The sequence below is a fragment of the Molossus molossus genome, unplaced genomic scaffold (genome assembly GCF_014108415.1).
Source record: "Molossus molossus isolate mMolMol1 unplaced genomic scaffold, mMolMol1.p scaffold_m16_p_1, whole genome shotgun sequence".
Classification (NCBI taxonomy): Eukaryota; Metazoa; Chordata; class Mammalia; order Chiroptera; family Molossidae; genus Molossus; species Molossus molossus.
Genome location: NW_023425344.1, coordinates 3,594,990 through 3,608,131, shown reverse-complemented (window position 1 = coordinate 3,608,131; position 13,142 = coordinate 3,594,990). Strand labels below are relative to the sequence as shown.

The 13,142-nt window shown below is 56.1% G+C and overlaps 1 protein-coding gene across 1 annotated transcript in view; it reads left to right on the top strand.

Annotated features, from left to right (window-relative positions):
- KIAA0232 (KIAA0232 ortholog) overlaps nt 1–13,142 on the top strand; it is a 59,631-nt gene that overhangs the window by 42,019 nt on the left and 4,470 nt on the right. The window contains 2 exon segments of the mRNA XM_036255024.1: nt 6,908–7,016; nt 12,947–13,044. Coding sequence (XP_036110917.1) covers nt 6,908–7,016; nt 12,947–13,044 — 207 coding nt within the window.

The window sequence follows — 13,142 nt, the reverse complement described above, 5'->3', positions numbered from 1 at the left end:
TGGTCGGCGCCAGGCAGGGGGTCGTTAGCCAGTGCAGCTGGTCCTGAGGTCCGCCCTGGTGTCCTTTTCTGGGCCTGGAACTGAAGTACAGCTGAGGCCCAGATGCGGTATCTCTAGGGAGGAAAGGTCAGGGGTCCAAACTGTATGACCATTGATATGAAAGGTCGGGGTCCCAACCATATGACCAGCAGTATGGTAGGGGAAGAAAGGTCACCCTGGGGATGAGGTCCCTCCCTACAGTTATCTGTTGCTAGGCACCGGGGGCTTTCTGCCCTGGTGACATTCTGTACTTGGCCCATGTCCTTGCTCTGTTCCTGGCTGGCTCACTGCCTGCCGCACGTCGCTGTTCAGCATCAGCAGCAAGCCCATCTGGCTGCCTCCGAGACACAGATCAGTTGCATCTGGATAGAGCGCTTTGCGGTCCGTTGTGGTGCCTGTGATGCCGACCTGAGGTGCAGGTGCGACAGCAGCGGCAGGGCCTGTGCGAATGTCCTCGACTCACACACCCTCTTCCTGAAGCTGTAGGAATTACTGTCGGGTCTGACACGTGAGAGTGATGGCTTTGTTAGTGGGAGTCCTTGTGCCTTTTGACTGTTCCTAAGGAGTGGTTGGAGGTTCAGTGGATCGTACAAGAAATAACCCGTAAAGCAGCAATCTGTCTCACACGAACGCTGGTGATCTGCTTGCTCTCCAGCCATCGTCTGCTGCGGCACCCTGGCCGTTCCCGGGGACGGCACATTGCAGACACAGTCGGCGCACTGCCGGTTTGACCCAGTGGTTGGAGCATCGGCCCGCAGACCGAAGAGTCTCGGGTTTGATTCTGGTCTAGGGCACGTACCTCGGTTGCAGTTCTGTCCCCAGCTCTGGTCGGGTCGTTCAGGAGACAGCCAGGCGATGTGCCTCTCTCACATCGATGTTTCTCTCTCTTTCTCCCTCTCTCCCCCGCCCTCCCACTTAGCTGAAGGTAAATGGAAAATTATCCTCGGGTGAGGATTAAAAAAAGAGAGAGGGTTGGAGGTGGTTAGAAGTCATGACACCTGTGGCTGGAGAGTGTCGCCCTGCCTCCCATTTGCCTCCGCACACAGCACCCACCTCTGCACCCACCTCTGCACATCCTGTCAGTGCCCTGCGCCACCCCTCTCGCCTGCCCTGCGCCACCCCTCCCTGCGTCAGGAGCAGCTTCTCCCTTCTCATTTTTCATGCATCTTATGCCTTTTTTTTTTTTTTTTTTTTAAATAATATGTTTGTATTGATTTCAGAGAGAGGAAGGGAGAGGGAGAGATAGAAACATGAATGGGCTGCCTCCTGCACGCCCCCACCGGGGACTGAGCCTGCAACCTGGGCACCTGCCTCAACTGGGAGTAGAACCGGTGACCTCCTGGTGTATGGGACATTGCTCAACCAACTGAGCCGCACTGGCCCAGGCTCATGCCTTTTTTATTGTGTTTTCCAATTTTTATGAGTCACTTACGTACTTTCTCTCATTAGATTATAAGCTCTTTATGGATGCAGACCATGTCTTCCTCATTGGTCGGGTGCGGGCCTGGGTGCGGGACTGGGTGCAGGTGCAAGTAGGAAGCCTCACAGGTGACAGGAACCACTGCTCTGATTAGCTCACCTGAAGGTACTTAGAGACATGAATTGAATCACATTGAAACACTGAATTAACTGCTGAAAACAAAAAGCTATGTTGCTAGTCTTTATCTGTTTGTTTATTGCCCCACTTTTTATTCTTAAATATTCCTTTATGTACTTTGTATCTCACCTGGTTCCAGGTTGGGAAGAAAGAACAAGAGGGAAGAAGCGCGATTCTCCATCATGCCACTACCATGTTCCTTCGCTTGCTAGTATGTTGATGAATTTATGTGCTATCAGAATTCGGGTTGTCTGGAAGCTTTAGCCACCAGTACAGTCCTCAGAGGACATTGCGGGGTTGCCTGATAGTCTAGATGTTGTTGGTACCATCAACCCTCGTTTCTCTGCAGCGTCACCAGGGTTTAGAGCCTGTCGGAGTTCACTCCATGGCTTTGTGAGGTGTGGAGAGAGTGGCCTGAAGGGGCGGTCTGGGCTCAGTCTGGGACCGGGATCTGTGCCTTCCACTCTCTCACGTTGCCTGTTCAGTCTTGGGAGCTCCTGCCGAGGCCTCCCCCGTCCTGAGTGAGGACAGCCTTCACGGAGGGCCGCCGGGGCCCATGTGGAAGGCCACCAGGTGCCCACCTGTGTGAGAGCAGGTGGACGAAACAGGCAGGATTCCTAATCTGATCGGTGCCCGGAGCCTGAGCTGATTCTTTTCAAAAGCTCAGTTCAGCAAACATTTATCAAATGCTTGTCACCGGCCCATTGCTACATTAGGTGCCCTGGATGAACGGGCAGTGTCCTCGTTTGTCCTCCAGGAGCACAGTCTAGTCCACTTGTGAGCAGACCACCGGTCTGACTGCAGTGGGTGATTCGTCTGTGGTTCAGAACCAGACCTTCCCGGAGGGACGCTCAGTCTCGGCTCCTCCCAGCAGCAGCCCGAGCGTGGCTCTGGTCCCCAGCAAGGACGTTCGCTGCAGAAGCCAGTCTGCTCACGTCTCTGCCTCCTGTTTTCTCTCTGAAGTGACGCTTTATCGTGACCACTCTTTCTTTTTGTTCTCCGCACACTGTTCCATTGTGTGGATGTGCCGTGACTTACCCAGCGCGCCCCTTGTCCTCTGGGTGATTCTAGGCGACGTGTGGGCGGCGTGGTGGAGGGGAGCAGAGCACGCTGTGGAGCCCGGAGGAGAGCCCTCCGAGCTGAGCCCAGGAGGGCTGTCCGAACATGCGTGTGGGCTCGGGCAGGGGCCCGCCAGGCCGGGGGTCAGCACAAGCGAAGGTGAAGAGGCTTGAAACGAACTCCTCGGGCTAGCAGGCCGCTGCCAGCAGTGCCCTGCGTCGTGGCTGCTGAGGGCCAGCAGTGTGGCTCAGGTGTCCATCTGCGTGGCCTGTGGCGAAAGTGTCCTGGCCTCTGTGTGCTTCCTCTGGGTGCCACACACTTGGAAGCACAGAAAAGAAGCGGAAGTGTGGTCTGGGCTCCTGCAGGGCTGTGCCGTGCAGGACAGGCGGCCGGTGGCTGGCAGACCGTGCGCCAGGGAAGTCAGAGGCTCTGGTGAGTGGAGGGAGTGGGGCTGTGGCACCCAGCCCACCTGTGCCAGCGACAGTGCCCACTGCTGTGCCCCATCGTCCGACCGAATGCTCAGGGAGCCTTGCAGCAGATCCCCTGTGGCTGCTCCCCGATCCCAGTCTCGGACGAGCCGACTTTGTTGCACTGTTCGCACTTCCTGTCAGCACAGGGAGACGCCAGGTGGCCGGCGTGGTGTCTCTCGTTGGTCTCCGTCGCTGTCCACATCTCTCGTTTACATTTTCTTTCTTTTCTTCCGGAGAACAAGGCTTATGGAAGGCTTTCTTTTCCTTTTGTGACCAAATAACTGAGAACTGACTGGCAAAGTCCGTTCCAGAGCGTAGCTCACGGAGGAACCTGGCCTCCGCGTCCCCAGAACCAGGAGCGTGTGGTGGGAGCGGGAGCGGGAGCCCTGCCTGACCTCGGTCCTCTAGAGCGTCACCGAGCGTCACATCTGCTGCCGAAAACATTTCTGGTCAGGCTTTCTGGACTAAGTTTATGTCTTCTTTTTTTTCACTGTCTCATTCATCAAACTTTTATTAAGAGCCTCTTATGTCCGGGTGCTGTTCTAGGTGCTGGGTACAAGGAACAGACAAAGGTCGCTGCGTTTGTGGGGGTGCATTCCGTGCACAGGAAGTGCTGAGGTCTGTTAGGACGCGGTGCCGCGGGCAGGAGCAGGGCTGGGTAAGGGACGTTGCCGTGATCTCTCGGTGGCGGGGAGGCGTCCTTGGGAAGACGCGGGTTCAGGAGGGGCCTGCAGGCGAGAAAGCCAGGAAGCTGTCTGGAGGGGAGGGTCCGCAGGCAGCCGTGTGCCTGCTCATCTAAGGCTGTCTTTTCTCTTCCTCCACTATTCTTCGTTCTCTTCATTCCCAACGATCGAGAAGCTGAGTTAATACAGTAAACAGACATTATTCAAGCAAAGCATGATTGTCTTTACTGTGCAACCTAAGAGTTGAAAACAGCTAAATGGAAAGGTGTCATAGAATAATGCAGCTTCATATGGCAGAGGTAGTATAATCGATAATGTGATCATCTTGACAGTGTCAAGTGGTCACTAGACTTATCGTGGTGATCACCCCCTTAGGTTTATAAATGTTAAATAACTATGTTGTACACCTGAGACAAATATCTATTGACTATATATATTAAAATTTTTAATTGACTTTAGAGAGAGCGGAAGGGGGAGAGAGAGAGAGGAACATTAATGTGAGAGAGACATCAATCTGCTGCCTCCTGTACGCCCCCCTCCCCCACATTGGGAATCAAACCTGCAACCCAGGTGTGTGCCCTGACCGGGATCGAACCAGTGACCTTTTGGTTTCACGGGATGATGCTCAACCACTAAGCCACACAGGCTGGAGCTTATTAATTATATTTTAACAACAACAAAAATCAGGAGATAGCCCTGGCCAGTATGGCTCAGCGGTAGAGCATCAGCCGGCAGACCAAGGAGTCATGGGTTCAATTCTGGCCAAGGGCACATGCCTTGGTTTCATTCGGTCCCCAGCTCTGGTCGGGGTCTTGCAGAGGCAACCAATTGATGTGTCTCTTGCGTCGATGGTTCCCTCCCTCCCTCCTACTCTACCTGAAAATAAAAATGGAGGAAAGTATCCTCAGGTGAGGATTTAAAAAAAGAAAAATCAGGAGACAGCAGCATAAAAAAATAATGCATATACATTGATTGTGAGTTCAGCGTAGCATAAAACAGGACAAAAAGTCCCTGCCTTTGGAAATGACATTCACCTAAGAGTGCAGGAAAAATTCTTAAAACTGTGGCGGAAACTGACGTGTTCGTCACAGGGGTGTCAGCAGGAGAGAGAGCTGTGCTTACTGGGCAGGAGCCTGGGCGAGGCGGGACCTCCCGCTCCGGTCCACAGTACTGAGCGCCTGCACCGTGCCAGGCCCGCACCTGGGCGGCAGCGACGGCGAGACCTGGCTCCGGCCCCGAGGAAGCCTGCAGTCCGCTTTCCTTCCTGCCCGGACTCCTTTCTGTTGGTGCTGGCCCGGCTTCCATGCGGTGCCTCGACCCTCCAGCTTGCTTTCCTGACCTCGGCCCATCCTGCCAGTGAATCTGTCCCTGTCCCCACCCTCGTTCCCACAGCCCTCAGGAAAGGATTCAAAATAAGCTTTGTGACCGCTCTCACAGAAGTAGACACTGATCATTCCGCAACCTGCAACCTGCCGGGACGTTTTCTCCTCCCAGGGGAGCTGGCCTCCTCCGTTCCTCTCCTCCCTCTGCTCGCAGTGCTGGGGCGGTGGGCTCTGCAGGGAGCCTTGCTTGTCTGGAACAGCGCTGAGCCACCTCATGGGTTAGCTGTGCCCTGGAGCGAGGGCGGCCTTCAGGAAGGCCTCGGTGCTGTGCAGTACGGAGCAGGTGCAGTTAAGCACCTCGAATTAACTACATGTCCTCGCGTTGCTCTCATTCGCATTGAACCTGGCCTTGCCATTCCCCTCGCCGTTCCTGTTTATCGAGTCAGTACTAATCTTCTTCGTTAGAATAAGCTGCAGGAGAAAACAGTGCCGGCTCAGACCACTCTGGGCAGACAGCACAACTCCTAGTTTCTGACCTAGGAGTGTCTGAAAACTTAGTTAAGTGAAAATGAAAGTTGGAAGTGTGTTTATCATTTAATTAAATAATAAGAAACACATAATTGCTGACTCAAGTTTTAGACCCATACAGTATTTTGAGTAACAAAATCCTGCTAGAGAATTGATGATTATTAGTTGCTAATACAGTTCAGATTTTAAACTTGAGCACTAACGAAATGCCTTCTGCGATGATAGAGCTGTACGCAGTGTTCACGGCCTGTCCCTGGGCAAACGTCTGTCAAGAGTGTTAGGGGCTGTAGGAGGTACAAAGACGCCAAGACCAGGCCTTACCTGGTGAGCCTGGTGTGGGGCGCAGTGTGGGAGGAGCATGGACGAGGGTCGTTCTGACCACCAGTGCCAGGGCGCATGTGACTGCAGCTGGCCACACATCCTGCAGCACCCATGAGGGTGCTACTATCTGTCCACCACTGGCTACCTTGTGTCCAGGCCTCACTGCCCAAACCGGTGGGTAGGATCTGGCTAGGACTGAGAGTTTCACTAGTAAAGAATGGAGCCTGCATTTGGATTTGGGTCCCCTTCTGGGCCCGGTGGCCACTCTGCCAGGGCCATGGAGGCGCAGAGTGTGGGCTCCCGCTCTCAGGGGTCCTTCACTCGTTGCCCAGGCTACGTCCTGGTCTGACTCTCAGTTCCTCTCGGTGTTGTTACTGGGTTTTAGTCTCAACTTCCTTCTGGTTCTAACTGAAGCAGATAGTTCTGTTTAAACACATGTGGGCCAGAAACTGCCTATAAAGTTTCCTCTGTCCCATTTCTTCTTTCTTGACTCCCTTGAGCCTGGGCGTGTGAAGAGGAGGGTCCTCCCTGTTCCTCCAGAGCGTCCTGCACCCACAGACACAGGACCAGCGGTTGTCCGTCTGCACCCCCAAGTCTAGAAATTCACCTCATTGGGGGTAGTGTCTGTAATGTGTTTTTGTCTTGTAAGGATTTTTGTTGTGTGTGTGTTTTTTAAGAGTTTATATTTCACTTCTAATATAAGTGCTTAAGAAAAACTCTCTTTATATACTATAATCTCTTTGGCTTTTTTATTCACTTTGTCTAGAACAGACCAAAAAAACACATCAATTTAAAAGTGCTGGGATTGTAGACCATAGTTGGTGCTTGAATTTTTCCTTTATCCTGAAAGTTTGTAAACTTTTTCTGTATTTGGTTTAATCTAAACAGTTTCCCATATCGAACACTGATGTACAAGGAGTGACTAGAAGTCAAGAGAAACAGACCTGGTGGGAGAAAGCCTTGTACTCTCCTCCCCTTCCTGCGGCAGAGTGTGAAGGTAAGGAGACCCATGTTCCTCTTTCTGATTCACAGAGCACAGCGCGTGCCCTTGCTGTGAGGGTCAGTCCAGACAGTCACTGAGAGGTTTCACTGTGGCTCACGTTTGTCAGGTACTGGGGACACCGATGAATGAGAGCTGGTCCCTGCCTTTTTTTTTTATCCTCACCCGAGGACATTTTTGCATTTATTTTCAGGTAGAGCAGGAGGGAGAGAGGGGGCAAGAGAGAGAGAGAAACGTCAATGCCAGAGAGACACATCGATTGGCTGCCACCCACACAGCCCCATTGGGGCCGGGGACAGACTGCAACCGAGGCATGTGCCCTTAGCGGGAACTGAACCCGGGACTCTCTGGTCCGTAGGCCGACGCTCTAACCGCTGAGCCAGACTGGCCAGGGCTGGTCACTGCTCTTAAACTCCGCCCCAGCCTGGCGTGGGGAAGACGCGCCAACGCAGCCAGCAGTGCCGACTCAGATGAGTCCGTGCCGGCTCCCAGTGCTCTGTGGGGAGGCAGCAGACACGCGGAGCCCTCAGGAAGGCTCCCAGCAGGAAACTGGGGGAGGGCAGTGCCATGGAAAGAATGGGCTGCATAGAGGCCAGAGGGTCAAGGACACAGGGACCCAGTGGGCCAAGCTGGGTTGTAGCTGAGACCAGAGAGGCAGACAAGGAAGGAGCTTGTCAGAAGGTGTGGGAGCCCTGCTAAGTTAGGTAGCTGAACATGCAGGAAGGGGAGGCCATTTAAAGGATTTCAGCCCTGGCTGATTTGGCTCAGCAGTTAGAGCGTTGGCCATGGACCAGTGAGTTGTAGATTCGATTCCGGTCAAGGGCATGTACCTCAGTTGTGGGTTGTCCTGGCCCTGGTCAGGGTCACGTGGGAGGCAGCCAGGCGGTGTATCTCTCTCACATTGATGTTTCTCTCTTGCTTCCTCCCTCCCACTGTATCTGAAGATAAATAGAAAAAAATAAGTAAAAGATTCCAGAGGTGTCAGGTGTGTTTAGAGCTGTTGCAGCAGTGGAGTGGAGGCGATAGGAAACCTGCCGGCACCTGTGGTCCACAGGCTCTTGCGGGGTCCGGGAGCGACAGCAAGGCTGGCCTGAGGCCTGGGGTCGGCAGGCTCTTGCAGGGTCCGGGAGCGACAGCAAGGCTGGCCTGAGGCCTGGGGGTCCGCAGGCTCTTGCAGGGTCCGGGAGCGACAGCAAGGCTGGCCTGAGGCCTGGGGTCGGCAGGCTCTTGCCAGGGTCTGGGAGCGACAGCAAGGCTGGCCTGAGGCCTGGGGTCCGCAGGCTCTTGCAGGGTCCGGGAGCGACAGCAAGGCTGGCCTGAGGCCTGGGGGTCGGCAGGAGAGAAGAGCCTCAAGAGGCTCTGGAGAGGACGCCAGAGTTTGTGAGTGAGTTTCTGTGCAGACTGAACAGCAAGGGGAGCAGGGGGAGTCCAGGGAGCGAGGGAGCTGGGGCCAGAGGTTTGATGGACATGATTATCGTCTGTGAGCCTCCTCGGGATACACATCCAGAAGCTATAAAATACCTTGATCCAAAATTCTGGGAGAAGTGGGCACTAAGGAGGCTCCTGAATGGGTCAGTGCCAAGAGGCTGAGCTTGTCCGCTTGCCACGTGTCCGCCTGTCAGCCCTGCAGGGCACGTCAGTCATTTGCCAGTATTTCCATGTTCAGTCTTGTCTCCTCAGCTCATTGTGGCTAGCGTGGCCGCAGTGCCGCCCTTCACAGCCCAGGGTCTCCCTGCCCGGTGCCCGGCGCCTGCACTGGCCTTGCTCCGCAGCCGGCCCTTTGCCGGCGGGGCGGCCGGACTGTGCTTGTCTCTGTTCCGCGGCCTCACAAGTGGCTTCCCAGCCCCGCCTTCCTCTTTCCCGAAGGCGTGCTGGGGCAGAAGAGGGGCACAGAACTGGGGTTCTGTTTTTAGCATCTTTGTTTATTTAACAGCATTTAGCTAATCTCTGGGCTGCTCTTGAACATTTACAAGGTGCCTCAGTATCTTTCCTGTTACGTAACTCCCACAAAGCCTTTGCGGTGTCCCCACTCGCTTTCCCGTGTGGGGAGGTGGGGAAGGCAGTTCTCAGAGCTGGTCATGTGCCAGAGCCGTGCACCAGCCGTTAGGTGGGGCCCGAGTGCAGCCTGCCTTCTCGTGGTCCAGGGTTCCGCCGTCCGCGGCAGCCTTCTACGCTCGGTGTCCAGGGCCAGACCTGCCCTGACTCATGTCTGGCCTGGGTGGGTGTTAAGTCCCGGGCACAGTTAACAGGAATCCGGGTAGGCAGGGCCAGAGCCCAGAGCAGTGCAGCCAGGCCTCCCGGGAAGAGCCGAGCGGGGAGAGGGCTGGGCAGCAGGCCGGGCCTGGGAGTGGGGAGAGACCAGCACCTGTGAGGCCCGGGATGGCTCTCGGACCCCCGGTTCCTGCTTTGCTGGTGTGCCCCGAACAGTCTTGGCCGTCCCGGTCCAGTTTCCTGTCGCTAGTAAGGAATCCAGTTCCAGCTCAGCTCTAGTCCTTGGTGTCTCCGTGGTCCCTTGGTCGGTGCTGTGAGTGACTGTCAGCGCAGTGTTTCCTTTGTCGTGAAGTGGCATGCAGAGAAACTCTCCGCGGATAAACAGTGGTAGCCAGGTTGTTGAATGACCTTTAACTCCCAAGTGTGAGTTGAATCCCTGCACGGTTGCCTGCAGTGGCGTTTAGAAGCACCCTTCTTTCCCCTTGGGGAGTGGGGCTGTGATTCCAGGAGGCTGGCCTGTCACCCTCTCAGTTCCTGAACATTCTAGCGTTACCACTGGCTAATGACAAGCACGCGCCTCTGAGCCAGGGAGCGCTCAGCCTCCTGCGAAGGAGGGGATTGGCCCATTACAGTGAGGCAGGGAGCGCTCAGCCTCCTGCGAAGGAGGGGATTGGCCCATTACAGTGAGGCAGGGAGCGCTCAGCCTCCTGCGAAGGAGGGGATTGGCCCATTACAGTGAGGCAGGGAGCACTCAGCCTCCTGCGAAGGAGGGGATTGGCCCATTACAGTGAGCCAGGGAGCGCTCAGCTTCCTGCGAAGGAGGGGATTGGCCCATTACAGTGAGCCAGGGAGCGCTCAGCTTCCTGCGAAGGAGGGGATTGGCCCATTACAGTGAGCCAGGGAGCGCTCAGCCTCCTGCGAAGGAGGGGATTGGCCCATTACAGTGAGCCAGGGAGCGCTCAGCCTCCTGCGAAGGAGGGGATTGGCCCATTACAGTGAGGCAGGGAGCGCTCAGCCTCCTGCGAAGGAGGAGATTGGCCCATTACAGTGAGGCAGGGAGCGCTCAGCCTCCTGCGAAGGAGGGGATTGGCCCATTACAGTGAGGCAGGGAGCGCTCGGCCTCCTGCGAAGGAGGGGATTGGCCCATTTACAGTGAGGCAGTAGCGGCTCTGCAGAGGCAGCTTGTCCCGGCGCCCAGAGCAGCTCACCTGCACGCTGCCACCTGCCGGCCTTGCTGTGTGTTCACAGACATTCCGTTGGGCAAACTCCTCTTGCCTGCCTGCCTGTGCTGGGCACTGTTCCCGGCACTGGGGATGCAGAGGCACACAGACCAGGTCCCTGCCCTCTTGCTTCACTGACATTTGCACAGGGATCTGAAGGAACCAGGACCAGCCCTGGGAGAGCTGAAGCTACCTGCAGGGGAGGAGCCAGGCAGAAGCCCTGGCTGGAGCAGGAGTGCGTCTGCTGTGCCCCACCGGGGAGCCGTGCGGGGGTGCAGCGAGGGTGGGTCAGCCAGGCAGACTGCACGGCGGGTGATCTCCAGGGTCAGGCACTCGACTTGGAACTCGTTGGCAGCGTATGCGTTATTTTAGCCTTAAAGGAGAGCCCTTAGGAAGCCAGTGTAGATGATAGTTAAGGGCTCAGGAGACCGAACTGGGTGGGAATCCAGTGCCTCTGTTACTAGCTGCTGGGCCCTAGGCAATGACCAGCTCTCTCTATGCCTCTGTGGTCTGTATTTGTAAGAAGAGGGCGAGCTGACCCCCCCTGAGAGGCTAGCTGTGAAGGATGAGGTGCCTAGGACAGGCCTGGCACAGAGCCATAACCCAGACATGGCGGCTGTCAGTGTGAGGGTCAGTGTGAGGGGCGAGCAGACGCTGACAGCGATGAACAGTTTTTGTTCTGGGGCATCACGACCTCCTCTTGTGCACAGAGAATTCCCAAAGCAGAAGAGAAAGGGAAGGGGTGGGGCAGCGTGGGTCCCGCGTGTGCTCTGGGTGTGTCCTAGTCAGGGACATGGCTCCCCCCTCCCCCACCAGAAGTGCTGACCCCGTGGGTGGGGCGTGGGGAGATGGGCGCTTGGCCGGGCCAGCCCCGGGAAAGACGGCTGCCTGGAGGGGTGAGCAGGGGTGCCTGCCCCAGCAGCCTGCGAGGTGCCCTTCCCAGCTGCTCTAAAGCAGCCAGTCCCAAGCCCAGGACTTGGTTCGGAGCACTCGTGGGGGATTCGCCGTGTGCAGCCGGTGCCTGGGCCGCACACCGTGTCTTCCGACGTGCCCCTGTGTTTGAGCTGAGGGAGCTGGGCTCAGGGAGGGAGGGTCGGTCAGTTTGCCACGTTCCATCACAAGTAGCAAAACCAGGAATCAATGGTCGTCTGTCTGTCGGGGGCCTGGTTGTTTTCAGGAACCTAAACTAATAGCTCTGAGGACCTGGAGCGGCTGGAGAGAGCTGCAGTCGTGGCCAGCACAGTGCGGCCAGCGCAGCCTTGGTGAGAGGCCAGGCGGGCCCAGACGCCTTCCGTGCGCAGGGGCCCTGCCCGATGGGGGCGGCACAGCCCTCACCAGGGGCAGCACCCATCTCAGTGAGCACCTAGGACTCAGATGCTGGGGTGTTTACACAGTGATGTCAGGAACGGTCACCCCAGGCCTGCCCCAGGCCTCCTCACTCCTCTCTGCGTCTCCTCCAGCCGCCTGCTCCCTAGTCGGGTGCAGACCAGCGGGCCTCAGCCCCGGCTGTGCATCAGAACTGCCCGGGGGAACTCAACTATGTAGCTTTAAAATGAAAATAAATAAATATAGATATAAAACACTGGGGGAGGGGGCTTACCTGGGAGCTTCTCAGAAAATGCCAATACCTAGACTCTTCCCCAGACCAGTTCAGTTAGACTGTCGTAGGGGGCCTGGGCCTCAGACTCTGCTCCGTTCCCGAGGTGGTTTGAATGTGCACCCCGAGTGGAGAGCCCCTGGACGCCTGATTGGATCCCTCTCATTTCAGTGTCTAGTTCCTCCTTCTTCCCCTCCTGCGAGCCGCTTACCCAGGCACAGCACTGGCCTCAGCCTCCGCCCTCGCCCACGGCGGAGCGCTTACTCGGCGTGTCGAGCTGCGGAGGGACAGACGGGGATGCCGCCCTGCTTGCTGTGTTTGCTCACTGCACTTCCTGCTGTCTGAGTCCCCGTGTCCATCTGTCACACACACGTGGTCCATCGTCTGTCTGCCTCCGTGCAGCGTACACTCTCTCAAGCTCAGGCCTTGCTGGTCTCTTACCCTGTGTTCCCAGGGCGTACAGGCCCACCTCGGAGGCATTGCGGGTGCGGTTCCAGCCACCGCTGTGAAGGAAGTGTCCCAGTGAAGTGAGGCATGATCCTTTTGCTGGTGCAGGGCCTTGCCTTCAAAAACATTTTCAAAGTAAATCTGTGAACCCCAGTGAAACGAGCCTGGCTCTGTGTATTGGTGGAGGGAATATGTCCTGGTAGGATGACAGGCAGAGACGGTTATACTGATTTGTTTTTTTTAAAAACTCAGTCTATTAAAAGAATTTTTAAATTGGCCTAGTGTTTTCTCATCCACCCCTGGCTGGCTACTCAGTGACGACTTGGTCTCCCAGGGCTGGCAGCCTGAGCGATCTGACTTGCAGCAGAAGATGAAGCACGAATGTACGTTTCGTATCTGTGTCTTAATGGAATCTCCCTTCCCTTTCTCCCTCTCCATCCAAAATGGTTAAGAGTGTCATACAAAGGCCAAGGGGCAGGATGGTGTAGAAGAGCGTCCCGATGCTAGAGACACGCCCTGTAATGGAGAGCGTCCGTTAGATTTTAATAGGGTAAGTGGACTGTCCTGCTCCTTACTTCAACTCCCGAGTGGCGACCCCTGTCACTGAAGCTAAACCTGGCGTCCTTGAGCTGCCCCTTCCCCTCCCCT